General features: G+C 39.0%; 1 protein-coding gene across 1 annotated transcript in view; it reads left to right on the forward strand.

The window, feature by feature from the left end:
• The first annotated feature begins 3,503 nt into the window (after window positions 1-3,503).
• LOC139746185 (uncharacterized) overlaps window positions 3,504-21,769 on the forward strand; it is a 248,172-nt gene continuing 229,906 nt past the window's right edge. Inside the window, exons 1-2 of the mRNA XM_071657107.1 lie at window positions 3,504-3,762; window positions 17,201-18,017. Of these exons, the coding sequence (XP_071513208.1) occupies window positions 3,635-3,762; window positions 17,201-18,017 (945 nt within the window). The 5' untranslated portion in view covers window positions 3,504-3,634. The remainder of the gene's footprint in view (window positions 3,763-17,200; window positions 18,018-21,769) is intronic.

Consider the following 21,769-nt stretch of genomic DNA (forward strand, 5'->3'; position numbering starts at 1 on the left):
AAACCTCTACATCAATGTGTAGAGGAGTCAGGACCTTTGTAGAAGCCATCCATCACCAAGAAGTATCCTGAGCTAAAGTCTTTACCAGGCACGTTAAGATAATAGAGACCACTGAGAAAATTTCTAGGATTAGCAACATTAAGATTGCTAACGGAGCAAAGCTGGACAGAAAGAGAAGGGAATCATAAGATTTATACCCGAGAAAGAGCTGCTTCAGAAAAGTAGAAACTGGATCAGGTATGGAAGTATGTATATATTCTGTTTGTGTGTGCTCAACATACACGAAAAGCCCACCTTGGAAATGCTTGTGATAATGTCTGCAGCGAATGTCCGCTTGAAATTTTGTCGGCTCATTCGTGGTCCATTAGGTCCCTTACAACCCACGCTGCAGATCATGTCTTGGCTGCGGTGCAACACAACGGTATAGCTGTAGATTCTGCATCATTTGCTTTTTCACCCACTGTTCTGCGCAATGGGTATGTGACGTACTGCAGACAGATGTTGGGTATAATTTACGATCTGGAGAAAGAACGGCTGAGAAAGACATTGAGCGTCTACCTGATTTACAGCTTCCAGGCTGACGGAAATTGCGGACAACATATGGCCAACGGTGCCATCTGTTGGTCGCACCTAACGTCAGAATGGACGCTATAAATTAGGCAGACACTGAAAGTCTTTCTTAGTCTCTCATACTCCAAATCGTAGATTGTACCCAACATTTGTCTGTAGTACGTCACATGCCCATAGTACAGAGCAGTGGGTGAAAATGCAGATGGTGCAGACTCTACAGTGTCAGTGGACAAGCAACAAACCCTGATGGTACTGGAACCACGGTTCCCATCAGACAGTGTGTTAGACCCCTGGACGGTACGGACAAAGCTTCGACAAGATATAGCCGGAAGCGATGCTTCCCAAGAGGTTGGGATTATGACTCATGGCGAATTTGCTAATATCGGTCGCCAGGATGGACTGTGACAACTACCTCCACACCAACATCACCCATCAATCACTGGTCACAGCCTTCCATCCTGACGTTAATGCAGTCAGGCTGGATGGATGTCATATTCTGTCAAGGAATATTCAGTTGTACGAGTACAGTAGTGACCAGGGTGATCTGAAGGAGAGTATTAGGAGGCTGGTCAGCGCAGACTCACTCACTGCCTCCGTTAGTATTGGCGTAAACATCGTGTGGTGCTAGTCTGGAGACTCAACATTCGGTGAGTTTGCAGACCACCTGAATAATGGCAGGTGATCACAGGGGTAACGACGCTGACAAAAGACGCTGGTGAAGGCCGCCTGGAGTCTCTACGCCTGCACGTTAAGAATGCTCGTCTGATGGTAGTAGGAACAGCGCACTGGCCTGCCTCTCTGGGTCTTGGCAACAAAGGTAAGTGTGTCAGTAAACAAGACTGGGGGACGTATGATGAAACTTCATAAGGAAGTTCATCAGACACAGCCATCAGTCAAGGCAAAACCGACAGCTTCGTCAGGCACTTCAGGTGAACTTTTTGTATTAAATAAATGATAACATTAAGTCTGCTTACTGTTAAATTGTGTATCTACGTTTCCATCTCAGATACTTTGTTCCGTGGACATACTTGAACAACATAATTCTTCCGAATCAGTTCTTCTAAAAGATATAACATTATTCTGTTTACAAAAGCGGCTGTTTACACAATGTGTCCACCCAATAAAAAATTCGGTAAAACCGGTCCTGACTTGGGACAGTTTACCCTACAACCCAACCAGCCAACTCACCTCAGACTATGGAGCACCTGGGTCGAACCCCGGGGTGTGTGGCGTGTTCCTTGCCACACTCTCAAGATCTCCCCAACAAACGCCTCCCCAGCCTTTTCCTGCTGCGAACCTGCCATCTAATATCAAGAAAAATTGTCCTGGCTATATCTACAACAACCAACAGATTGTTGTCAAACGGTCAGTAACGATTGAAGTTATTAACAATTTCCTTGGATAGTTGGTTGGGGCTTTCGACCTGTCAACAGCCAAGGTCATTAACGCCGTCAACCACCAACATTCACTAGGTGAACATTTCTTAACACCTTATTCAGCTGTTAAGGATAATAACTCGAAAACCAAATATTCTCACAATGTATATGACCTCTTGTTCAAATCATGTCAACACTCGCAGACATTAATCGAAGATGCATTATTTACCGAAACGTTTAAGTTGGGTGGGTAAATGTTCTATTTTTTTCTAAAATCGAAAGTGACTTTTTTTTTTTTAGATTTGCAGTTCTCTATACAGTATCTGTCATTAGTTTGAAATACAATAACTTTTCATTATCAAGCTTTTTTTTTTTTTTTAGGTATAAAGTTACCCTCAGGAGTGCGGGGTTTACCAATACCTAAGTTACTGCTGCAGAATATTTCATTTTCTCTTAAGAAATGTCAGATTTATGACACATCACCAACGAAGATATTGATGGATCTCATGAAGAAATACAGATAAAAAGATCGAAGGAAGAAAGAGAGAAAGAGAGAGGTAGCGAAAGAAACAGAGAAAGAGAACGGAAAAGACGTACATAAAGAGAGAAAAATGAAGGCTTAAACAGAAATTTAGTCACTATGTTTGGTATGTTAATTATCACTGTATACCCTCGTTACATGAAGTGATGGATGGATTTCTTGTTAAATCTGAGCACATAATATTCCCTGTTAGCCACCTTTTCAGTAAAGGAAAATATTTCTTATTCTAAGAGCGCTTAGAAAAATGGACTTACAAGAGCAAAATCCTGACTTAATTAGATACATCGCTTTCCGTGCCGACACAGTGGCTTTTGTACTGGTTCATTTATGAGAGAATATCATGTAAATAGCGTAAGCTGACCATGAATATCATTGGGTTCGTTGTTCAGTTTTGAAAAATTCAAATTTGCATTAAAGTAGGCCTTCTTTGAGGATTTATGTGCTATTGGAGGTTGTATTTATCTGATTGTACTCCATATTATTTAGAATGAGGCTAATGATGATAGATGATTATATAGATGAAAGAAAAAGATAGGAACTGTCAAATTGCTATATTTTTTCATCCTTAATCTGCAGACGACACGCGGTGCTACATTAGGATTCATCGCTACACAGAGAGGGAGTTTTTATATTATCTTTATACTATCCTTTCGTCTTAAATTTTAGTAAATTTTTTCGTCTTAGAACTGCTTAAAAATCCATGTGCTCTGATTTTAATAATCATCAGTAATTTAGTTTCATTATCTACATGTTTCCAATCAGCCAATCATTATTCAGGAAAAAGAATCTGAGAAAAGTTACTGGCTATTGGGTGTTAGAGTACATTTGGCAAAATTTACTTAAGAAAATACAATTCATCTGGAATCAAGAGTATCATAAAAGTAACGATATATACAATATTTTTTAATGAAAAAATAAGCTAGCACGAATAAGAAAGCTTAAAATATAATTGTTGATGTGGAAGAGAACCAAGATGTCAGTCCCGGGTCAGGGAAGCTTTGTTTACCCACAATGCACTACTCCACAACAGTAGTTGTTGGGCCTCCGTAGTGAGAAGTCATACGCGTGTGTCGATCTGTGGTTTGTGATGATGTGTGTTCATGGTGACGTATGATTTTGTGAGAGATCTGTGGGTGGTGAGTGAGAAATGCCCGTGGCACGGTCAGTGTCGGCGTCTCAGCTGGCGAGAGCGGAGGGAACCATTACCAGTCCAGGAACACCTGAGGGCGAGTGCGGTCCTGTCCTCCTGACGCAGAAGGCCCATACGCTTGACAGGTACGTGGACGCCCACTGCCAGCTCACACCTTGGCAGAATTATGTCTTAATATCCCTCGTGATCATTGGGAATGTTCCCGGTGGGTTGAAAGTTATGTAATACTGAGAACAAAAGTTCAGGTGGTGATGGTTGAGCGCAATTCCCATTTAGTGTGGGGTTTAAGAAAGCCTCTACACGCTTGACAGGTCTTAGAACGCCCTTTACCACTTCACTTAAGGTAGGGTTTTAATGTCCTGAATGATAAGTGTTCTTTGCATGATGGGTTGAAAGGTACGGATGAGAGACTCGAAATAATGTGGTGATTGAACTTTCGTACCGTGTAAGGGGTCCAAGCTGTTTAACACATTAGTCTCGGATTATATATTTAGTAACGACAGCGCCACGCCTCCATCCCATGTTATGATAGAGGATGTACTTGTGTTTAGTGGCTGATGTTTCTCATGTATTGACAACCATCCAGAAGTGATACCATTCACCGTAGGTGTAAACTGGGCGTGTCATCATGTAGAGGGACATATTGGGCCGTCAGTTGATCCTGGAAGTGGCATAAAAGTTAAGATTTTCCCACCTGAAGTGAAGATAAGAGAGAGGTGTATTATATTCAGCACGTGAACTGAATTAGACAGCCCTGGAGGTTGTTTGTATGAGATTGGTGGTATTTTATTTATAAAAGCACATTGAAAGTTTTAAGTTTATTAGTTTTGGAATACGTTTATAGAAATGTTCTAAAGTTGGCATAGCTCTGAAACAGAGGAAAATGATAGGGTAAAGTAGAAAATGAGTGGAGGAAATAAAATAACCTTAGTGAGGAATGTTGATCAGTGAGACCTTTCTATCTCAATGTATCAGTGAAAAATTTAGATGTTAAAGTTGATGTTCTGTTTTGATTAGCACTTTGAACATTCCCATGTTGCACTAGTGATTCTAAGATATTAGAGAGAGGTTTCCCTGCTCATGGAAATCAGAAAGATTGCAGAGTTCCTTCACTGTCAGACCTAGACTGAGAAGGCGTGTATGTAAAAATTGTACATTTATCATATGGAAACAGTTATCCATGAAAATATGTTTTCAAATATCTTGTAAAAGAAATCCTCATTGAAATATGCAGTTTGCTCTCAATAACTCTGACGACTTTACACTCATATCAAATTCCAGAACGATGCATGTCCATATTTGTATGATTTGAAAATTTCTCATTCTGGCATATTTGAAATCTGTATTATAGGTAACTTTGTATGTTAGTGGCACACTGATCGAGCCTTGACGTTATTTGCATTGTTTTTTAGTGGTAAACTAGTTCACTTTAATGAAATTACAATAAGACCTTCATATGGTTATTTTTTGTCATTAATGAGTACCTTGATAATGAGAAGGGCTCTGAAGGTAATGGAATATGAGGGGTTGTTATTCAAGAAGATTGGTGAAATATGTATAAAAATCACCAAGACCCCTGAAAACCTCACCTGGTTTTCTCATAAGCCAACAGTCATATGTTTCCAAAGTTTCTTATCTTTCTTGTCATCTGCATGGTAAAATTTTGATTTATCCTCTTTTCAATTCCTTCGTGGAATTGGATGAAACTGCTATCAATACATTCCTTACATATAATAGAAGTGATTTAGATGGATGGTGCTTCATATGGAGCATTCTGTCTCATGTGAATTTAATAGATATGTGAAAGTGAGGATAGCTGTCAAGTTCAAGAGAAATTGTGGGATTGATTACTATAAAAGTAAGTGAAACACTTTTATGAATTAACGCACCTTATGGTAACCTCCCCAAGCAGCTAAGACTTATTGTGGAAATAAACCAACGTTTATGTGGACTGCATGGAATAACTGCCTGAGGGGAGGCTGGGATGCAGTGCCACCTGCTACCCTGTGTTGAGCATGTGTTTTATCGGATTAGCACACTGCTTAGTCATGGGTGTGTATGATATGCCAGTATTTTCAATGTAGCTTAGAAAATCAGGGTAAGAGTTCAGTTGTTAGAGGAAGATAATTGTGGTTCATAAAGATTCTCCATTTATACACGTGTTTCACTTTAACATTGACTAACCACATTTCCCCATATCATTTTAACCTATTTCCCTTTTACATTTACTTTCAATGGATTAAAAAAGAAAGAAACTTGCTCCAAATCACTCAGAAAAGCCAGTCTAGATCACCTCTTGTAAGTGTAAGAAATGTGTTACCTTGTGAATTCTTTTGGGGTCTTCGCTCCCACAGCCCAGGCTGTTGGCTCGGTTTGGTCATTAGTATACCAAGCTGTTGAAAGTTGCAGCCTGTAGGATCTCCTATTCCCCACAGCTTGGTTGGTCTGGTACACTTTGTAGGTACTTGTACAGTGTCCACTGTACTCTTCAATTTCTCTACTGTGCATCCCAGGCTGTTTCTAATGGTAGATGGCAAGATGTTGATGAGTCTTGGGCCCCAGATGCTTAAGATGTTCTCTCTTTTTGTGCATATTGCACTTTTGGATTTCAAAGGCAGGACTTTACAGTCATCCATGCATTTGGTATTGTACCACTTTCATTCATATCCATAATAAATGGAGTGGCCCAAAAAAGACGTTTTACTCTGTAATAGTCTATGGTTTTATTGCCAGAATAGATGAGTGTAGAAGGGAAACCTTTTTACAATAAATCCTGTAATTGTACTTGATACATTGAAAAATGGATTTGTATACTTTCTAGCACTGCTATTTTAGTGTGAAATTGTACCATATGACATATATCAGTGGTGTTATATAACTATAGAGTATTACATTGAAACACTTGGGGCAATTAATGGCCTTTGATACTTTTGGGAAAATATTGAAAACTTTTGACAAACAGTTAATCATTATAATGGGTTAGTGTGTAGGGAAAGTGTTGCTTTGGATGTGATTAAGATGTTAAGTTCAGGAACAGTTACTGTGTTAGTTATATTTTAATTTGATTATATCTATTTTTAGTTGTTCAACCTGTAAATCACATTTAGCTTTAAATCAGAAACGAAAGGTAGACATTTGATTTGATACTCTATGTGATAGGTTATTTCATGGGTCGATGTTGTCTTTCCTCTCAAATTGATTCATGTTTTTACCCCTGAGTTTTTTATCTTCAATGCTATTTGGTCTTTGGCTGGAGGAACTGATTTTTTCGATAGTACATCTTATTTTATGTGAAAGCTGCATGTCTTACACACTTCTTTCAAGTGTTAGGAAAAGATTAAAGTGATTTTTGTCAATATTGACAAAATTTGATTGCTGTGCCACCAAAGAAAGTATTTGTAAGTACCATATATACTTATTCCTTTGGCCACACCTTGTGAATGAAAACAAATTACTGTAATATTGATAGTGGGTACATTTTGGTAAGTATAACTTTACATATGATTATTTTAAGGGAAATTTGCGTTGGGTTTTCATAGATTCTGTCCATTTATTCTCGTGTTTTTTGTAGTATACTGGAAGCTATTTTACTTCCACTTTTTTAAGCCATGACTATTTTTGAGTAATATATTGTAGTATGGTATGAAAAAAGTAGCTTTAGAAAATTAAAGTCCAGTTGTGTTAACATAATGTGCAGAGTATAAGCCTTTTTTTGTAAATGTAAACATCAGTGTTCATAAGTTAATATTGCTCTATAACTGAAGTACACTGATACGAATATAAAAGTGCACAGTAGTTTAAGGACTTGCACTAATTTTTCTTTTTATTTACTCTGGAAGACATACTTGCAGCCTTACAAATGCTTTACTAAGTGAAATGAATGGGTTGATATGACTTTCATTAATAGCAGTAGCTAAGTCTTTGAATAAAAAACCTGCTTTGAAGTAGCCTATACTTTTACCCCCCCCCCCCCCCCCCCCTCAAAAAAAAAAATCCCAGTTGGTAGGACAGGAATGAAAGATTGCTGTTGACTAAAACATCAATTTTGAAATTAGAATTTAATATGAGGAAATATGATAGACGTCCATGTAGTTGGATGTCTTCAATGGATTCTGATGTAAACTTGGGGCTTGTGTTTGCTTATGTATCAAATGTGTGGATGATGAAAAGCAGTTACAAGCAAACATTCCTATCAATGTAGATCTTGTGTACATGTTTACTTTTAACTAAGATGTGTTGATTTATCCAATAAATGTGATACCTGCTATAATAATATTTTCCCATTGTTGATCCATGATATGTAAATTGATAACTTATCTAACTTACAGTAATGCATGGAAAAATATGCTAAGTTTAAACTTGCCATTGATTTGGGAAAATGTGGGAAGGAATCCATCACTTGAACTCACACATGTAGCTCTTGTTACGTATATGAATGATCATCCCACTTCAGTTATTTCCATGTGCATGTTATGACATAATGGTCACATTTTTCAGTGTTTTATTTCTTGCCCAGCACTTTTTCAGTTGTATTTCTGGGGAAAGGTAAATCAGTCTTACAAAAAATGTAGGAAAAATCTGAAAATGCTGACCAAACACTCCTGTGGCAAGTTATAAGAGATGTCATAAATGTAGTTGTGGGTAATCCTTGAGGACATACTGGTAATTCCTTGTCTGTTCACAGAATTGATAGTCAATTTAGATTTAGAGATACTTAAACATTGGTATGGAAACAAGAATATCAGGTGAATGGAGCAAGTTGCATGTTGATGCCATAAATGCAAATACAGCAAGTTTTTAATGTACATTAGACTTTTATTGGCTGGATGTAAACAGGAATTGCTCATATAGCGAGTAGGCCATACACAGTGTTCTCTTGTTTCTTACATTCTAATGACATGTATAGAGGATATGAGGTAAGTGTTAGCTCTTTGATTGTTGTCAGTGAATACACTGCATACATATTACCAGGAAAGGATAGAGCCTCATGTGCATTTTTAAATTCTTGTCATGTTTAGATAAGCTGATACTTCCTATTGACATACAAATTTCATATATCACCAAGAACTCTCACAAGCTTGCAGAAAAATCCTGAACCCTTTCATTCAACCACAGATCATTATAGAGGAAGGAGTTGTGGGCATGAAAAAGGAAGGGATTGAGCCTTTATATTGTTTCCAAATATGTCATCCATGTTTTGATTGGCTGATGCTTTGAAGTTGCACATATAAATGCCAGCTGCTCTTATTATTTTGCATAGAAATCTTGAAATCTCTCATTTGCCAGTGGCAGGAAGAGGTTGCACTATCTCAAAGGAAGGATGGTGTATAGGTTACTGGATATGTATTTAATTTAAGAATGGCTGTGGCATGCCAAATTTAGTCATCTTTTTGCTTGTTTGGTTTGAATGGCTGCAGCCATTTAGTTCACAATGCTTTTTTTAACATTTCAGGTTTTAGTATTTCTACATGACTTGGGATGCTATGTTTTTTTCCTGTAATCAGCACTTAATGGGTATTTGTGTAGTTATACTGTTTAGCTACCACATGGCTTTTGTAATAAGTTAAAGATCATTTTTTTTTTTTATCCCCAAATCATTTAACATGGGGAGTTGCATGATCCTCCTACTCCTGTTTTAGAATATTCAAGTAGTAATGGTTTATAACAAATAAGGACACCTAGCCCTTAAGTTAACCTAACCTTAATATTTGTAAAATTAAAGGAAGATTAGATTTTTTTTTTTGCTCCCCTATTGGATAAGTATGGATTGAAGGGTAATTGAAAACTTTCATTCTCTAACAAAGAGTCCTAAGGTGATTGATTGAGATTTTTTATTAGCTTTCACCAGTATGTGTAAATGTTTTATTTTTTATCCCTAGTTGCTTCTTTGGTGGGGCAGTGTGAGGAACAAACAAATGGCCTCATTGGCACCCATATAATCTAGTTGTCTTGCATAATGCACTGAGAGTAGAGCCTTGGTTCAGCCCACTATCTGTATATTGTCTCTCATCTTTCTTATTGACCTAGTTCGTTGTATACCTTGTATGCATCTCATCCTTATGAATGTTTAGGCCCTGATACGGTAAGCTTTTCTGGCTCTTTTTCCATTTCCTTTTTTGGTCTCCCGCATCCTGTTTCCACTTGCAAGACTAATATTGCTAAAAATGTCCAAAACATTATATCCCCATCACCTTCAACTTAGTTTCACTCAGAAACAGAACATCCAGGTTCCTCTCGCCAAACATAGCACTCACATATCCCCTCTTATCTCGGATACATCCATGCAAGTTAAGGTACCCCTGCATGAGGCCCTGAGAAGAAATTCTCATTTGGCTCTTCTGTTACTGTTTTTGTAGTGATGACACATGCAGAGAGGGTTTCAAGTTCCAGTTAGATACTTTTACAACATTCAGATATGTGGGTAGAAGTCTTACTCCCCCATCCTCACAGTATGCATTATACCTCTGAAATTAAAACTTACCATAAAGTAAGATAAATTGTTTTAATCCTTTGAGACCCAAAAGTATTAATTTCTTGTCCTGCTGGTGCTAATAACATTATGGAATGCTGATTAAGAGAACTTCAGACACTCACTGCATATATATCTGCAAAATTTAACTGATGAACCAGGTTATAGGGCTTCTCCAATGTATGTTTAATGGTTCTGGTCTTGAAAAGCAGTACTTATCACAGGAGCAACACTGCACCTTGGTTTCAGATTGAACTGTGGAGGTAGAAGAGCCTTAGTGTGTTGGATAGGTGGACAAAAGGTAAATATGAGGGACTTGAAGTATATTGTATTTGTCTTGACTTTATGTCTTTTTTTCTACCTTGAAAGTCTTGGAAGGGATGGTTCACAACGTACATTAGGAAAAGACATAGAGGCACAGCAGACATAGAGGACTTTGTAAGATACTACCTCTGAAATCCAAAGGTGTGATGTGCACCAAAGGAGAGAACACCTTAAGCATATGGGGCTTGAGACCTTACCTGCTGTCATCAGAAACACTATGGGATATATGGCAGAGAAGTTTTAAAGTGCACTATGCCCATAAGTACTTACAATGTATATTAGACCAGCTAGGCTGTGGGGCATTTGTGGCTTGTGGGATGTGGCTTCTAACAGCTGGTTGATCCAACCCAGCAGTCTGGACTCAGCCCGAAGACTTCCCCAGGCCTAGGCATGCTCTGTATGTCTTCTTTAGTAATCTTAAGGCAAGATAAAGCTAATGTAAGGCAGTGATTTAGTTGATAACAAAGGCATGAATTTCCCACCCTGACCCTGGGCTGAATAGATTGTTTGATTGAAGGAAATCACTCAATATACATCTCAGGACTCCGAATTTGAAGTAGTGAATATATTTTTTTCTTCATTTTCTAAGCTTTTGTATGTATAGTATGGAGTATAGCTGTGTCTGAATCACTCAATTTGCATCTTAGGACTCAGACAGAATTTGAAGTAGTGAATATATTTTTTTCTTCATTTTCTAAGCTTTTGTATGTATAGTATGGAGTATAGCTGTGTCTGCTAGTTTTAGTGGGACATAAGAATCCAGGTTCTTCCTTCATAAGTTGATTAGCTAGTGGTTGTGATAATGGAGTAGTGCAGTTTTTCATTCCAAGTTCTAAAATTCTGGTCCTTTCAGAGTCAGTCGCTGCAAGAGAATTGTGCTTGTCCAGTGCAGTGCAGTGGAAGAGGATTGTTTTTTGATGTGTCATTTAGGTTGTTTATAGGATGACTTTTGACTTACTGAATATGATTCACACTACTTCATTATTATATTGCTTATCTTATCATCATCAGTTTAGACTCCCTTGTCTGTTGTTTATGAGTTTATTGTAGCAACTTAAGGTCCTTAATTTGAACTTGTGTATGAATACAGGTTAGTTTCTCTCATCTTTGCCAAGGTTTCAAAAGTTATTCTGAATCTTTGGTCATTCATTTGCCAGGTTTATTTTGCCTTTAGTTGCATGCATCTGTGTGGGCATGTATGCTTCATCAGTTCCTGTGAAGTGATGTTGTTCGTAGAATTTCTTGTTTAGATTATTGAGGTTGGGATCAAAGCTAAGATTTTCAATGCCTTGTGTACTAAGGGCTGCTAATCACATATGCACATAATCCTCATTGTTATCATGTTTTAACATAATCCCAAGGAACCTTCCTTAAGGGATTCTTGCATCTTCAAGACTAATACACTCAGTAGTAAGGAATAGATGAACTCCTTTGAAGTGAGAAATTCTTTCATGAGATTGTACTCTGATGATTGAACTTCACCAAAGGTTTGGTACATCTTTCGCCATTTCCAATGGTAGATGACAAGGTGCTGAAGAGTCTTTGGCCTCGAATAGCTAAGGTGTTCTCTTTTTGTGCATATCACACCTTTCGATTTCAGAGGTAGTATTTTACAAAATCTTCCATGCTTGTCGTGCCATTTATTTCCAAGTGTGAGTTGGAAACCATTCTCCCTTGGATTTTCCAGGTAGAGAGTATAGTATACCTCTCCCTTGTGCCCTGCAAGGAATATAGACTCGGTGATTTTAATCGTTCCCAGTAATTTACTTCCATAGCAACATTATAGGCCTTTGAAAGACCTCAGGACACTTTCTGATACTGTAGTTTCATTCGCCATGTAAGCTGAAGCTAGAAACTAACAATATTTAATTCATGAAAGAATTGGTGCCTTGAATAATATCATCACTGGGTTTTCTTCCCTTGTCTTAAATATCCGTAGGATCCAGCCTGCTATCCTTTTGCGTGAGGCAACTATTGTTTTGCTGTGTTCTGTGATAGTTAGGTCGTTAAACATTATTACTCCAAGGTCTTCCACAATTATCCCTGTGGTTTATGATAAAGTCTGTCTGTCCGGTATTTTGTTTTGATTTCCTCATTTTCCCCATACTGAGTGAGTTGAAATGTATTTCCGTTGAAAACACATTGTTCTTGGTTACCCAGTTAAAGATTTCGTTTGTCACTTAATAGCTTTTCGGCATCATCTATTGATGCGATTTTCATACTTATGCTTTTGTCATCTGCAAAAGATGACATAAGACTGTGGTTCACATTTGCGTGTGTCAGAAATGAGAATGAGGAATAGGTGTGCAAGTACTGTTCCTAGGAGAGACTGGGCTTTTTACTGTGGAGGTACTGGAGATGGCTTGGTTTACAATTACTGGTCTGTTAAACAGTTGTGTATCCATGTCCTAATTTTTTTTATTATTCCCATCTTTCGCATTTTATGAGCTTTTTGCAAAGTCTGTGAATCATGTCAGAATTTCTTTTTTGCTTTCGAGATGTTCATCTATCCTAGTATAATGGTCAAGGAAGTTAAAGAGGCAGGATTTTCCAACCCTAAAACCATGTTTGTGTTTATATACATTGTTCGCTTCTATAGCTTCAGTCAGTTTGCCACTTAGTACTCTTTCGCAAGATTAGAATGTGCGATGATAATGCTGGTGGTTGATTCGGGTGAGAAACTTCAGAAGTTGGTGACTGAGTTTGGTAGTGTGTGAAAGAAGAAAGTTGAGAGTAAATGTGAATAAGAGCAAGGCTATTAGGTTCAGTAGGGTTGAGAGACAAGTTAATTGGGAGGTAAGTTTGAATGGAGAAAAACTAGAGGAAGTGAAGTGTTTTAGATATCTGGGAGTGGACTTAGCAGCGGATGGAACCATTGAAGCGGAAGTGAGTCACCGGGTAGGGAGGGAGCGAAGGTTCTGGGAGCGTTGAAGAATGTGTGGAAGAAGAGAACGTTATCTCGGAGAGCAAAATTGAGTATGTATGAAGGAATAGTGGTTCCAACAATGTTATATGGTTGCGAGGTTTGGGCTATAGATAGGATAGTGCGGAGGAGGGTGGATGTGTTGAAAAAGAAATTGAGGACAATGTGTGGTGTGAGGTGGTTTGATTGAGTAAGTAATGAAAGGGTAAGAGAGATGTGTGGTAATAAAAAGAGTGTGGTTGAGAGAGCAGAAGTGGGTGTTTTGAAATGGTTTGGTCACTTGGAGAGAATGAGTGAGGAAAGATTGACAAAGAGGATATATGTGTCATATTGAAGGGAACAAGGAGAAGTGGGAGACCAACTTGGAGGTGGAAGGAGGGAGTAAAAGAGATTTTGAGCCTGAACATACGAGAGGGTGAAAGGCATGCAAGGAATAGAGTTAATTGGAATGATTTGGTATACCGGGGTCGACGTGCTGTCAATGGGCATGTGAAGTGTCTGGGGTAAACCATGGAAAGTTTTGTGGGGCCTTGATGTGGAAAGGGAGCTATGGTTTTGGTGCATTACACATGACAGCTCGAGACTGACTGTTGCATGTTTGGAGGACTTAAGTGGTCATGTCATTTACACAGTCCTCCTCTGTTTTGGCACTCAGCACGGTTTCCCATTGTACTGTAGACATCTCATTGATTACATCTCATTTTATCATTTTCATACCAAAACTGAAGTGACAGAAGGCACCACTTGTGTTCTTACTTGGCGGATTAGCATCCAAGCTGGTTTGTCATCAATCAGATTATGATCATAGTGTGGTGTGTTTGGGATGGTAGTGCGACATATTAGGCCCACATTGTTTGTTAAGATTAATTCCAGAATGTTGTTTCCTCTGGTTGGGTTTTTAATTTGTTGGCTGTTTGAAAACTTTTCACGTCGTATGAATAACTTTCTTGGCAGCTGTTCGTCCGAGCTGCTTCCAGAGCCAGTATTTTCTGTTACAGTGTTATTTCATGCCTCTTTCCTTTTAATATGTGGTAGGTTGAAGTCTCCTAAAGACAAGTATATTTGGGACCTGGTTTCCAAGGAGATTGAGACGTGATTCTATGTTTCTTTTCTTGTTCTGTAAATTTACGAGACTTTGAATCAGGTGGTGTCTGGGTTAATGCAATGACCAGGTTTGGGTTTTATGTCTTGACAACGAGTTCTTCTTCGTTTGAGGAGTTCAGGAGTTCAGTTATTGACAAAATTGATGGATCAGGGAACTGGACATCTTAGAAGAGTCACGCTTGCCTGCAACAAACTGGCCGATCACAGAGCTCCATTTCTGACATCGTTTTTACCAAAGTAAATCTACCTTCGCTGGTGTTATTGTTCAGTGGCAATATGGACTGCTTCCATTGCTTTCTTCATCCTGTTGTTTACTCCCTGGTCTAGAATCTTCACATCCTTGTCTGCATGTATTACCAAAGCACTGGTGGTGTGGTTGTGCCCGATTTCAGCTCTGTGTTCCGTTAGCTGTACTTGTATGTTCCCACCAGTCTCGCAGTATGAATTTCTCGTATATCCACTGCATGGAATCTTTAGTTGTCTTTTTTTTCCTTAGTCTTCACAATGTATTGTCGTGTTTATCAGTGATGTCGTCACTACATCCACAAGTGTCGTTTGCAAAATCTTTTAAACGTGTGCTTCTTCGTATGAGTTAGGTATCAACGAGTGTCTCTTACTCCTGTTGTTACTCCAGTTGCTAGATGTATCCTTAACCCCTTTGCCTATCCTGTAAGTCTGATTAACGGGCCCCTCAGGTAACGCAATTTCATGAATGAATCTACAGTTTCGTTATCCTTCAGGAACACAGGACCACATACTTAAGGGTCTTCAGAAGTATTAAGTAACTACTCTAACTTGGTCCTCTCACCATGTGGAGAGAGATTGTGAATAAAGTCATCCCTGTTGGTGGGTTTTCTCTGTATTGAGCATCTTGGTCCATTGTTTGCCGTGTGTAGTAAGGTGTCTACAAAAGGTAGATGGCTATCTTTTTCTTATGTGAACTGTGTCCAGTGTTTGTAGCAAGCACCACAATCATTCAGCTTTGTCCCATTGGCCCCATCGTAGTCCAGCAAATATATTTTGTTCTGTAAAACAGGATTGCATAACTCTTAATTGATTGAATGGTGGTTTTAGTATCTTCGTTTGCGCCCACCCTTATGGGTAGAATAGTAATGACTCTTTTTGATTGCTTAGGATTGGCCAGTCCAATGATAGTGTGTTTCCGACTCAAAGGTTTTTAAATATTTTGTGCGCCAATTCATTAGTGAAAAAAGGAAATGATTTTTCTGTTTTCTCACTGTAAGGAGGCAAAGAAAAAAAGCAGTTGTGTTCAGAGTTGAATATAGTTATTGTATATGTGTATTTTCTTTTCTCCCAAATCTTCTGTATGCCGTATAACCTCATGGAAGGCATTAATGCACCTCTTGGTGGTTTTGCTAACATGGAAATGCTTTGACTTGACTGTATCATCGGAGCGTCATACTTTCCTGTAGTAGGTGTAACTCTACTCTGAATCCAGTATTGCTGAAAGCAATTTTTTTTTTTTTTTATACATGGTTGCCTCTCCTGCCCTAGTGCAGTAGTGCCACAACGAGCGAATAATTGGCTAAATTACACACCCAGTCTCTAGCTGTCATGGATAATGTACCTAAATCAGAGCTAACTATCCACAACAAACCTTACAGACTACTCCATGGTTTATCTTGACTGCTTCTCATGCCCCAATTCAGCCCACTGAAAATGTATTGCACCTTATACCTCATCAGTCCAATTCATTCTATCCAGTGCACACTTTTACCCTCCTAAATGTTCAGGTCTGATACCACAAAGCTTCCTGTACTTCATCCATCTTACTACTAGTCAGTCTTCTTTGTTATTTACCTACCACTTTAAAAGTCGTTCTTTGATCTCCTGTCCTTATCCCTGAACCAGTTCATCACACCCTGGTTGGCTCCCTCAGTCAGATAGTATATTTTGACTGTGACATACTTCAGTGAAAGATATTTTTGCAGCTGCTGACGTTGGTAAAGGCTACAGCTGTAACTTGTCATTTGATATTAAAATTGCTCACGTTTAACGTTAGAGTTAAATTCTGTTTTAAAGTGTCTTTTGGTGTGATGCAGTACAACACTGATTTTTGATGTGATGCAGTTAAAAAAATGGACAGGTAAACACCAAAACTCTAAAGGCATTTGAAAAAAATAAAAGAAAATCTTAGTCAGAAAGAATATCATAACTGAACCATATAGAATAGAATTTTAGGGAATCATAATTTTAGAAATTTCCTTTTCAGAAAACAAGGTTTAAAGTTGGTATGGCACATACTGTATATATGCAATGTGGGAAAAAGATTTGAATCGAGGGTATTTGAATGTTTGGAGTCTCGTAGGGTTATATAGACTTGTGAAAGGATGAAAGTGGTATTACAGTTACCACATTTTCTCATTGGAATTGATTTTTTGCCATCCGAGATGACAAAAGCCCCTTCTTTAGACCATTTAGTAGTGCAGGTGTTGATAGATAAGGCTAACCAGTATTCTTTGTGCTTTTAGCTCACAATACTTGAGGAATACAGAAGACAGTGTTGGCAAAGTTGTATTCCTCGTGCTTTTAGCTCACAATACTTGAGGAATACAGAAGACAGTGTTGTCAAAGTTGTCTTTAAACTTTTTACCTGTGAACATTTATTTTCATTCACTTTTTATTGTTCTGTTTTAAATTTGCATCCTTGAAAGGATTAATAGTTAATATGATAGATATTTTTGAGTATGGATAATAACTTTTTTTGTTTTTTCCCTACCAGATTTTCCAAACCTTCAACAATGAATGGACATGCAGAGCCCCGAAGGAAGCGGCCATTTATGTCCTTCAGGCTGAGCAAAAAGCCTGGAAAGTTTAAGGAGAGTGGAATGCCGGCAAAGGGTGACGTGAACCAGAATCCCGGTGGTGTTGTCTCCGAGTCGTCCCCGGTACAGGCGAACATGATCAGTGAAAATGGCGTAGAGAGCCTAGATGGCGGCAGTGATTCCAGCAGTGCCTCAGTGAAACCAAAGAGAAAGTACCTCACTCGAATGAGCTCGTTCGTGAGTCGGGTGGCCTTCAGGGTGCAAGGGGGCAGCCCCAACCCATCGTTGGCGGGACACAAGGGGAAGCTCGAGCGGAGCAAGACAATCTCTGTGTCGGACCTCCAGACGCCCAAAGTCGAGGATTACGTGGAGTTCGAGGAGGGTAAGGTGCCTGGGGTCATGGGGATCCGCAACCATGGCAACACCTGCTTCATCAACGCGGTGATGCAGTGCCTCAATCACACGGACGTGCTCGCCGAGTACTTCGTCTTGGACCAGTACAAGCATGACCTGGCCAGGTGTAACAAAATCAACTCGAAAAAGTACGGCACCCGGGGGGAGATCACAGAACAGCTGGCGGTGCTGCTGAAGGCGCTGTGGACGCTCAGGTACGTGCCCGAGCTCTCCATGAACTTTAAGAACACCGTGGACAAATACGAGTCCATTTACCGGGGCTCGCAGCAGCACGATGCCGCTGAGTTTCTGATGTTTGTGTTGGATAAAGTGCACGAGGATCTCAATACAGCATCCAAAAGGAAGTACAAGAAGATAAAGGTAAGGAAATATGTGTAATTTTTTCGATGGCATAGTGCAGTGTACTGTGATTCTTTTTTATGTTAAATCTCACAGTTGCATTGCTTATTTGTTTACAATTGTATTGCTTCTTTATATATATATATATATATATATATATATATATATATATATATATATATATATATATATATATATGGGAGCGGGTGGCTGGAAATCCTCCCCTCTCTTTTTTTTTTTTTTTCAATTTTCCAAAAGAAGGAACAGAGAAGGGGGCCAGGTGAGGATATTCCCTCAAAGGCCCAGTCCTCTGTTCTTAACGCTACCTCGCTAACGCGGGAAATGGCGAATAGTACGAAAGAAAGAAAGAAATATATATATGCGAGTGTGGACGTGTATATATATATATATATATATATATGCATGTGTATGTTGGTGGGTTGGGCCATTCTTTCGTCTGTTTCCTTGCGCTACCTCGCCAACGCTGGAGACAGCGACAAAGTATAATAAATATTGATAAATAAATATATATATACACACATTTCCCACTCCAGGAGTCTCTTCTATTTTTATGAGACTCTGTCAGCACTCGGGAAGCCAGCCAAGTCCACCTGTCGGAATCGTAGGACATAGATTTTAGTAGTGTTTTTTTATGTGTGTGTGTGTGTGTGTGTGTGTGTGTGTGTGTGTGTAGAGAATGCGTGTATGAAAATTGAGTTGTCAGTGGTCGGTGTCATCATTGTGGTTGTAGCATCGTGTGCAGGAAGGGTCTTGGGATATGTTTGACGCTGCGTGTGTGTGTGTGTGTGTGTGTGTGTAGTAGTAGTAGGGATATGTGATGTCCAGGACGAAGACGGGAAAGTGTGAGTCGTGTGTGCCCGGGGAGTATGGCTTGTAAAGGTTGTTTGTCCGGTGGGTTGGAGTTGGAGTGATACAGTTCATTCGCTCCACGCTCAACTACGTCTCACCTGCTAGGTCTTCTTCCACTTTCTGAAAAACAATTATAACAAAAACTATTAATCACGTTGAATAGATGACTCAGAATAATCACCGGCTGCTTATCAGCCACAAATACTAACATTCAGTAAAACAACCAAAACACATACACATTGACTTTAAGGGTGTGTGCAACGCATTTTGATAATTCAATCATTGAATGTACTAAGGAAAATATGCTAGATCCGAAAATTTCATCGAAATCGGTTCAACTACAGAGGAGATATTGTGGGAAAGTTCTGTTCCACACCTGAACGGTTTTTCTAATCGCGCGGTTGTACTGGCGCCCTCGCTGGTACATCACTACATGAACATCGCCATTTTTATTTAAAAGGAAAATGCAGTTCGAAGTACGGATGGTTGTAGGCATACTGGGTGGAAACCATGATGCTCAATGATATATTGTTTTTCTGGGTCCTCCTCAAGCACAGCCTTAACCTGTGGGATTTCATGGCAGCAAATTGACTCGGTTATTTGTCGTCATTGGGGGAGTGACCACAGAAACACCTGTAAATATAATGATAACTTTGTCATGTTATGAAATCCCATTCCACAGTAATAATGTAACTTGTTACGGAGGGGATATTTTAAGGCTAAAGTATTGTGTCTGTACACATGCATATAGTTTGGAGGGGATGCAGTGTATTGGAGGTCATTTTGCATATAATTACCTTTGTGCATGTAGAAATATAGGTCATTCGGCTATTGTGCCCAACCTGTATCAAATTCAACGTTAGGAGCGATATATTAAAATGTATCCTATATATTGACGATATCCCTATATAGATTTATATATTCATAATTCAAGAATACAACTTAATATATTTGTTGTAACAAGTATATTTATTCCCCAAGCGTCCTGCGTTTCCTCCGGGCATGGGGCTACCTTACGTGTTTGATTTTTTCATTCCGATCAGCTTCCGGCTCAAAAAGGTATGGTTGGGTCCCTACTTGGACATCTCCGTTGTCAGGATCCTCAAAAATCGATGAGCCATCGGACATGTATATATGACTAAATCTTCGCTGGAGCTCGAGTCGCCGTCGTCTCGCCATATCGACCGCCATTATTGTATATGTAGTGACGTCAGCCCGGCGAGCCTCGTTTTCGGTCATTTCTGTTTTCGGTCATTTCTGTTTTCGGTTGATTGGATTTTTCAGACAGGTAAAATTAGATTCTTTTCAAGCGGCATAACTCCGTTGTTTATGTACCGATTTCAAAGTTTTTTTTTCTTTGTTTAAGATTTAACAAAAACAATAAAGTAAATTGAAAATTAATCGCCATTGCATATACCCTTTAACACGACAAGCATTAAACACCCATTCTCTCAGGTCGATCTTATAAACTCCACCTCATCAGAAGCTACACTCCTCAGACATGCATGATTTACACTTTCCCGTCTGTGGTATCGACATCGCGATCGCAGCCTCAACATAAGCCTTACCACCCAGACAAATGCGAGTCGCACTTTCCCCATGTCTTTTTTCTCGACATCAGCCATCGTTGTTTCAACATATCCCAAGACCCGTCATGCCCACGATGCAATTACCACAACGAAGATACGGAACACCCACTGCCCAGTTACCATGCACTCACCCCACATAGACGTAAACACATCTCTACACTCCTCATTAAGGCAAAAGAGGTGTGTGCTGGAAGTGCATATGTAGAGATGTTCTGGAATGAGAGAGGTATTTTGGATAATACAGTAATGATTTAGAAATGTAATTTTCTTGGAATGAATGGCATATACTTGGTAAAACTGTCACAGTGTTGATTACTAAGGAGTTTAGAAAGAAATGTTTTTACATTTGAAATAGTTCGTGATAAAAAGAAAAATAGTAAAGTTTGATGAATGTTTTGAGGTGAATAATTATGAACACCTGGCATAAATACCAGGTGTTCACAGTTATTGTATTGAGAATAATCTTAGATTAAAGAAAATGAACCATTGCTTTGTATGCAGGAAAAAAAGTTGACAAAATTGTCTTGAATTATAATACTGAATGCCACTTAAAAGTTAAAGCTAGACACGCTGATATATTATATTAGAAGTAATATCAGGAAGTGAATGTCCGTGAGACTTACATTGACTAGATACTGATGCTATGTTGTATAAGATATGGAAACAAGAAAGTATTATGACACGGATGATCATGGTGCAGGTTTAGGAAGGTCCAGTGAACTTATCATAGTGCACTTACTTTAGAAGATGTACCCGTAGGCAGCTGCTTATGGCCCTTGCAGAACACATTGATTGTGCCAGAGGAGTCACATTGTGTTCCGATTAGTTTTATCATGGGAGTAGCTGAGTCTACCCCCATGGGACGGGGCATCCCAGTTGTATCATGGGAGTAGCTAAGTCTACTCCCATGGGACAGGGCATCCCAGTTTTGTCATGGGAGTACTAGGGTTACTCCCAATGGGACAGGGTATTCCTCCCCTTTTGCTAGCCATCATTATAGGGACTAAGGATCTAAGGTTCTACAAAGATGAATCCCCAGGAAAAGCTCATGGCTGTGTTTCCTTAATCCACCTCCTCATAATCTCCCTTCAGCAAGCCGCACAGTTGACCCACTTTGTTGTATATTGTTTGGTAAGTAAGACTATTTTGTTTTACTGGTTTTGCAGATTATTCAATTTTGTGTATGTTGAATGCAGATTTAAATTTGACAATCTAAAAAGGCCACTGAGGGTTTTATTCATTTTGTTTTTGTTTTGTAGATTGATTTGTGGCAACCTTTCGTATCTCTTTCCAAGCTTCTCTGAGAATTTCTGT

This window comes from Panulirus ornatus, chromosome 4 (assembly GCF_036320965.1).
Source record: "Panulirus ornatus isolate Po-2019 chromosome 4, ASM3632096v1, whole genome shotgun sequence".
Lineage (NCBI taxonomy): Eukaryota > Metazoa > Arthropoda > Malacostraca > Decapoda > Palinuridae > Panulirus > Panulirus ornatus.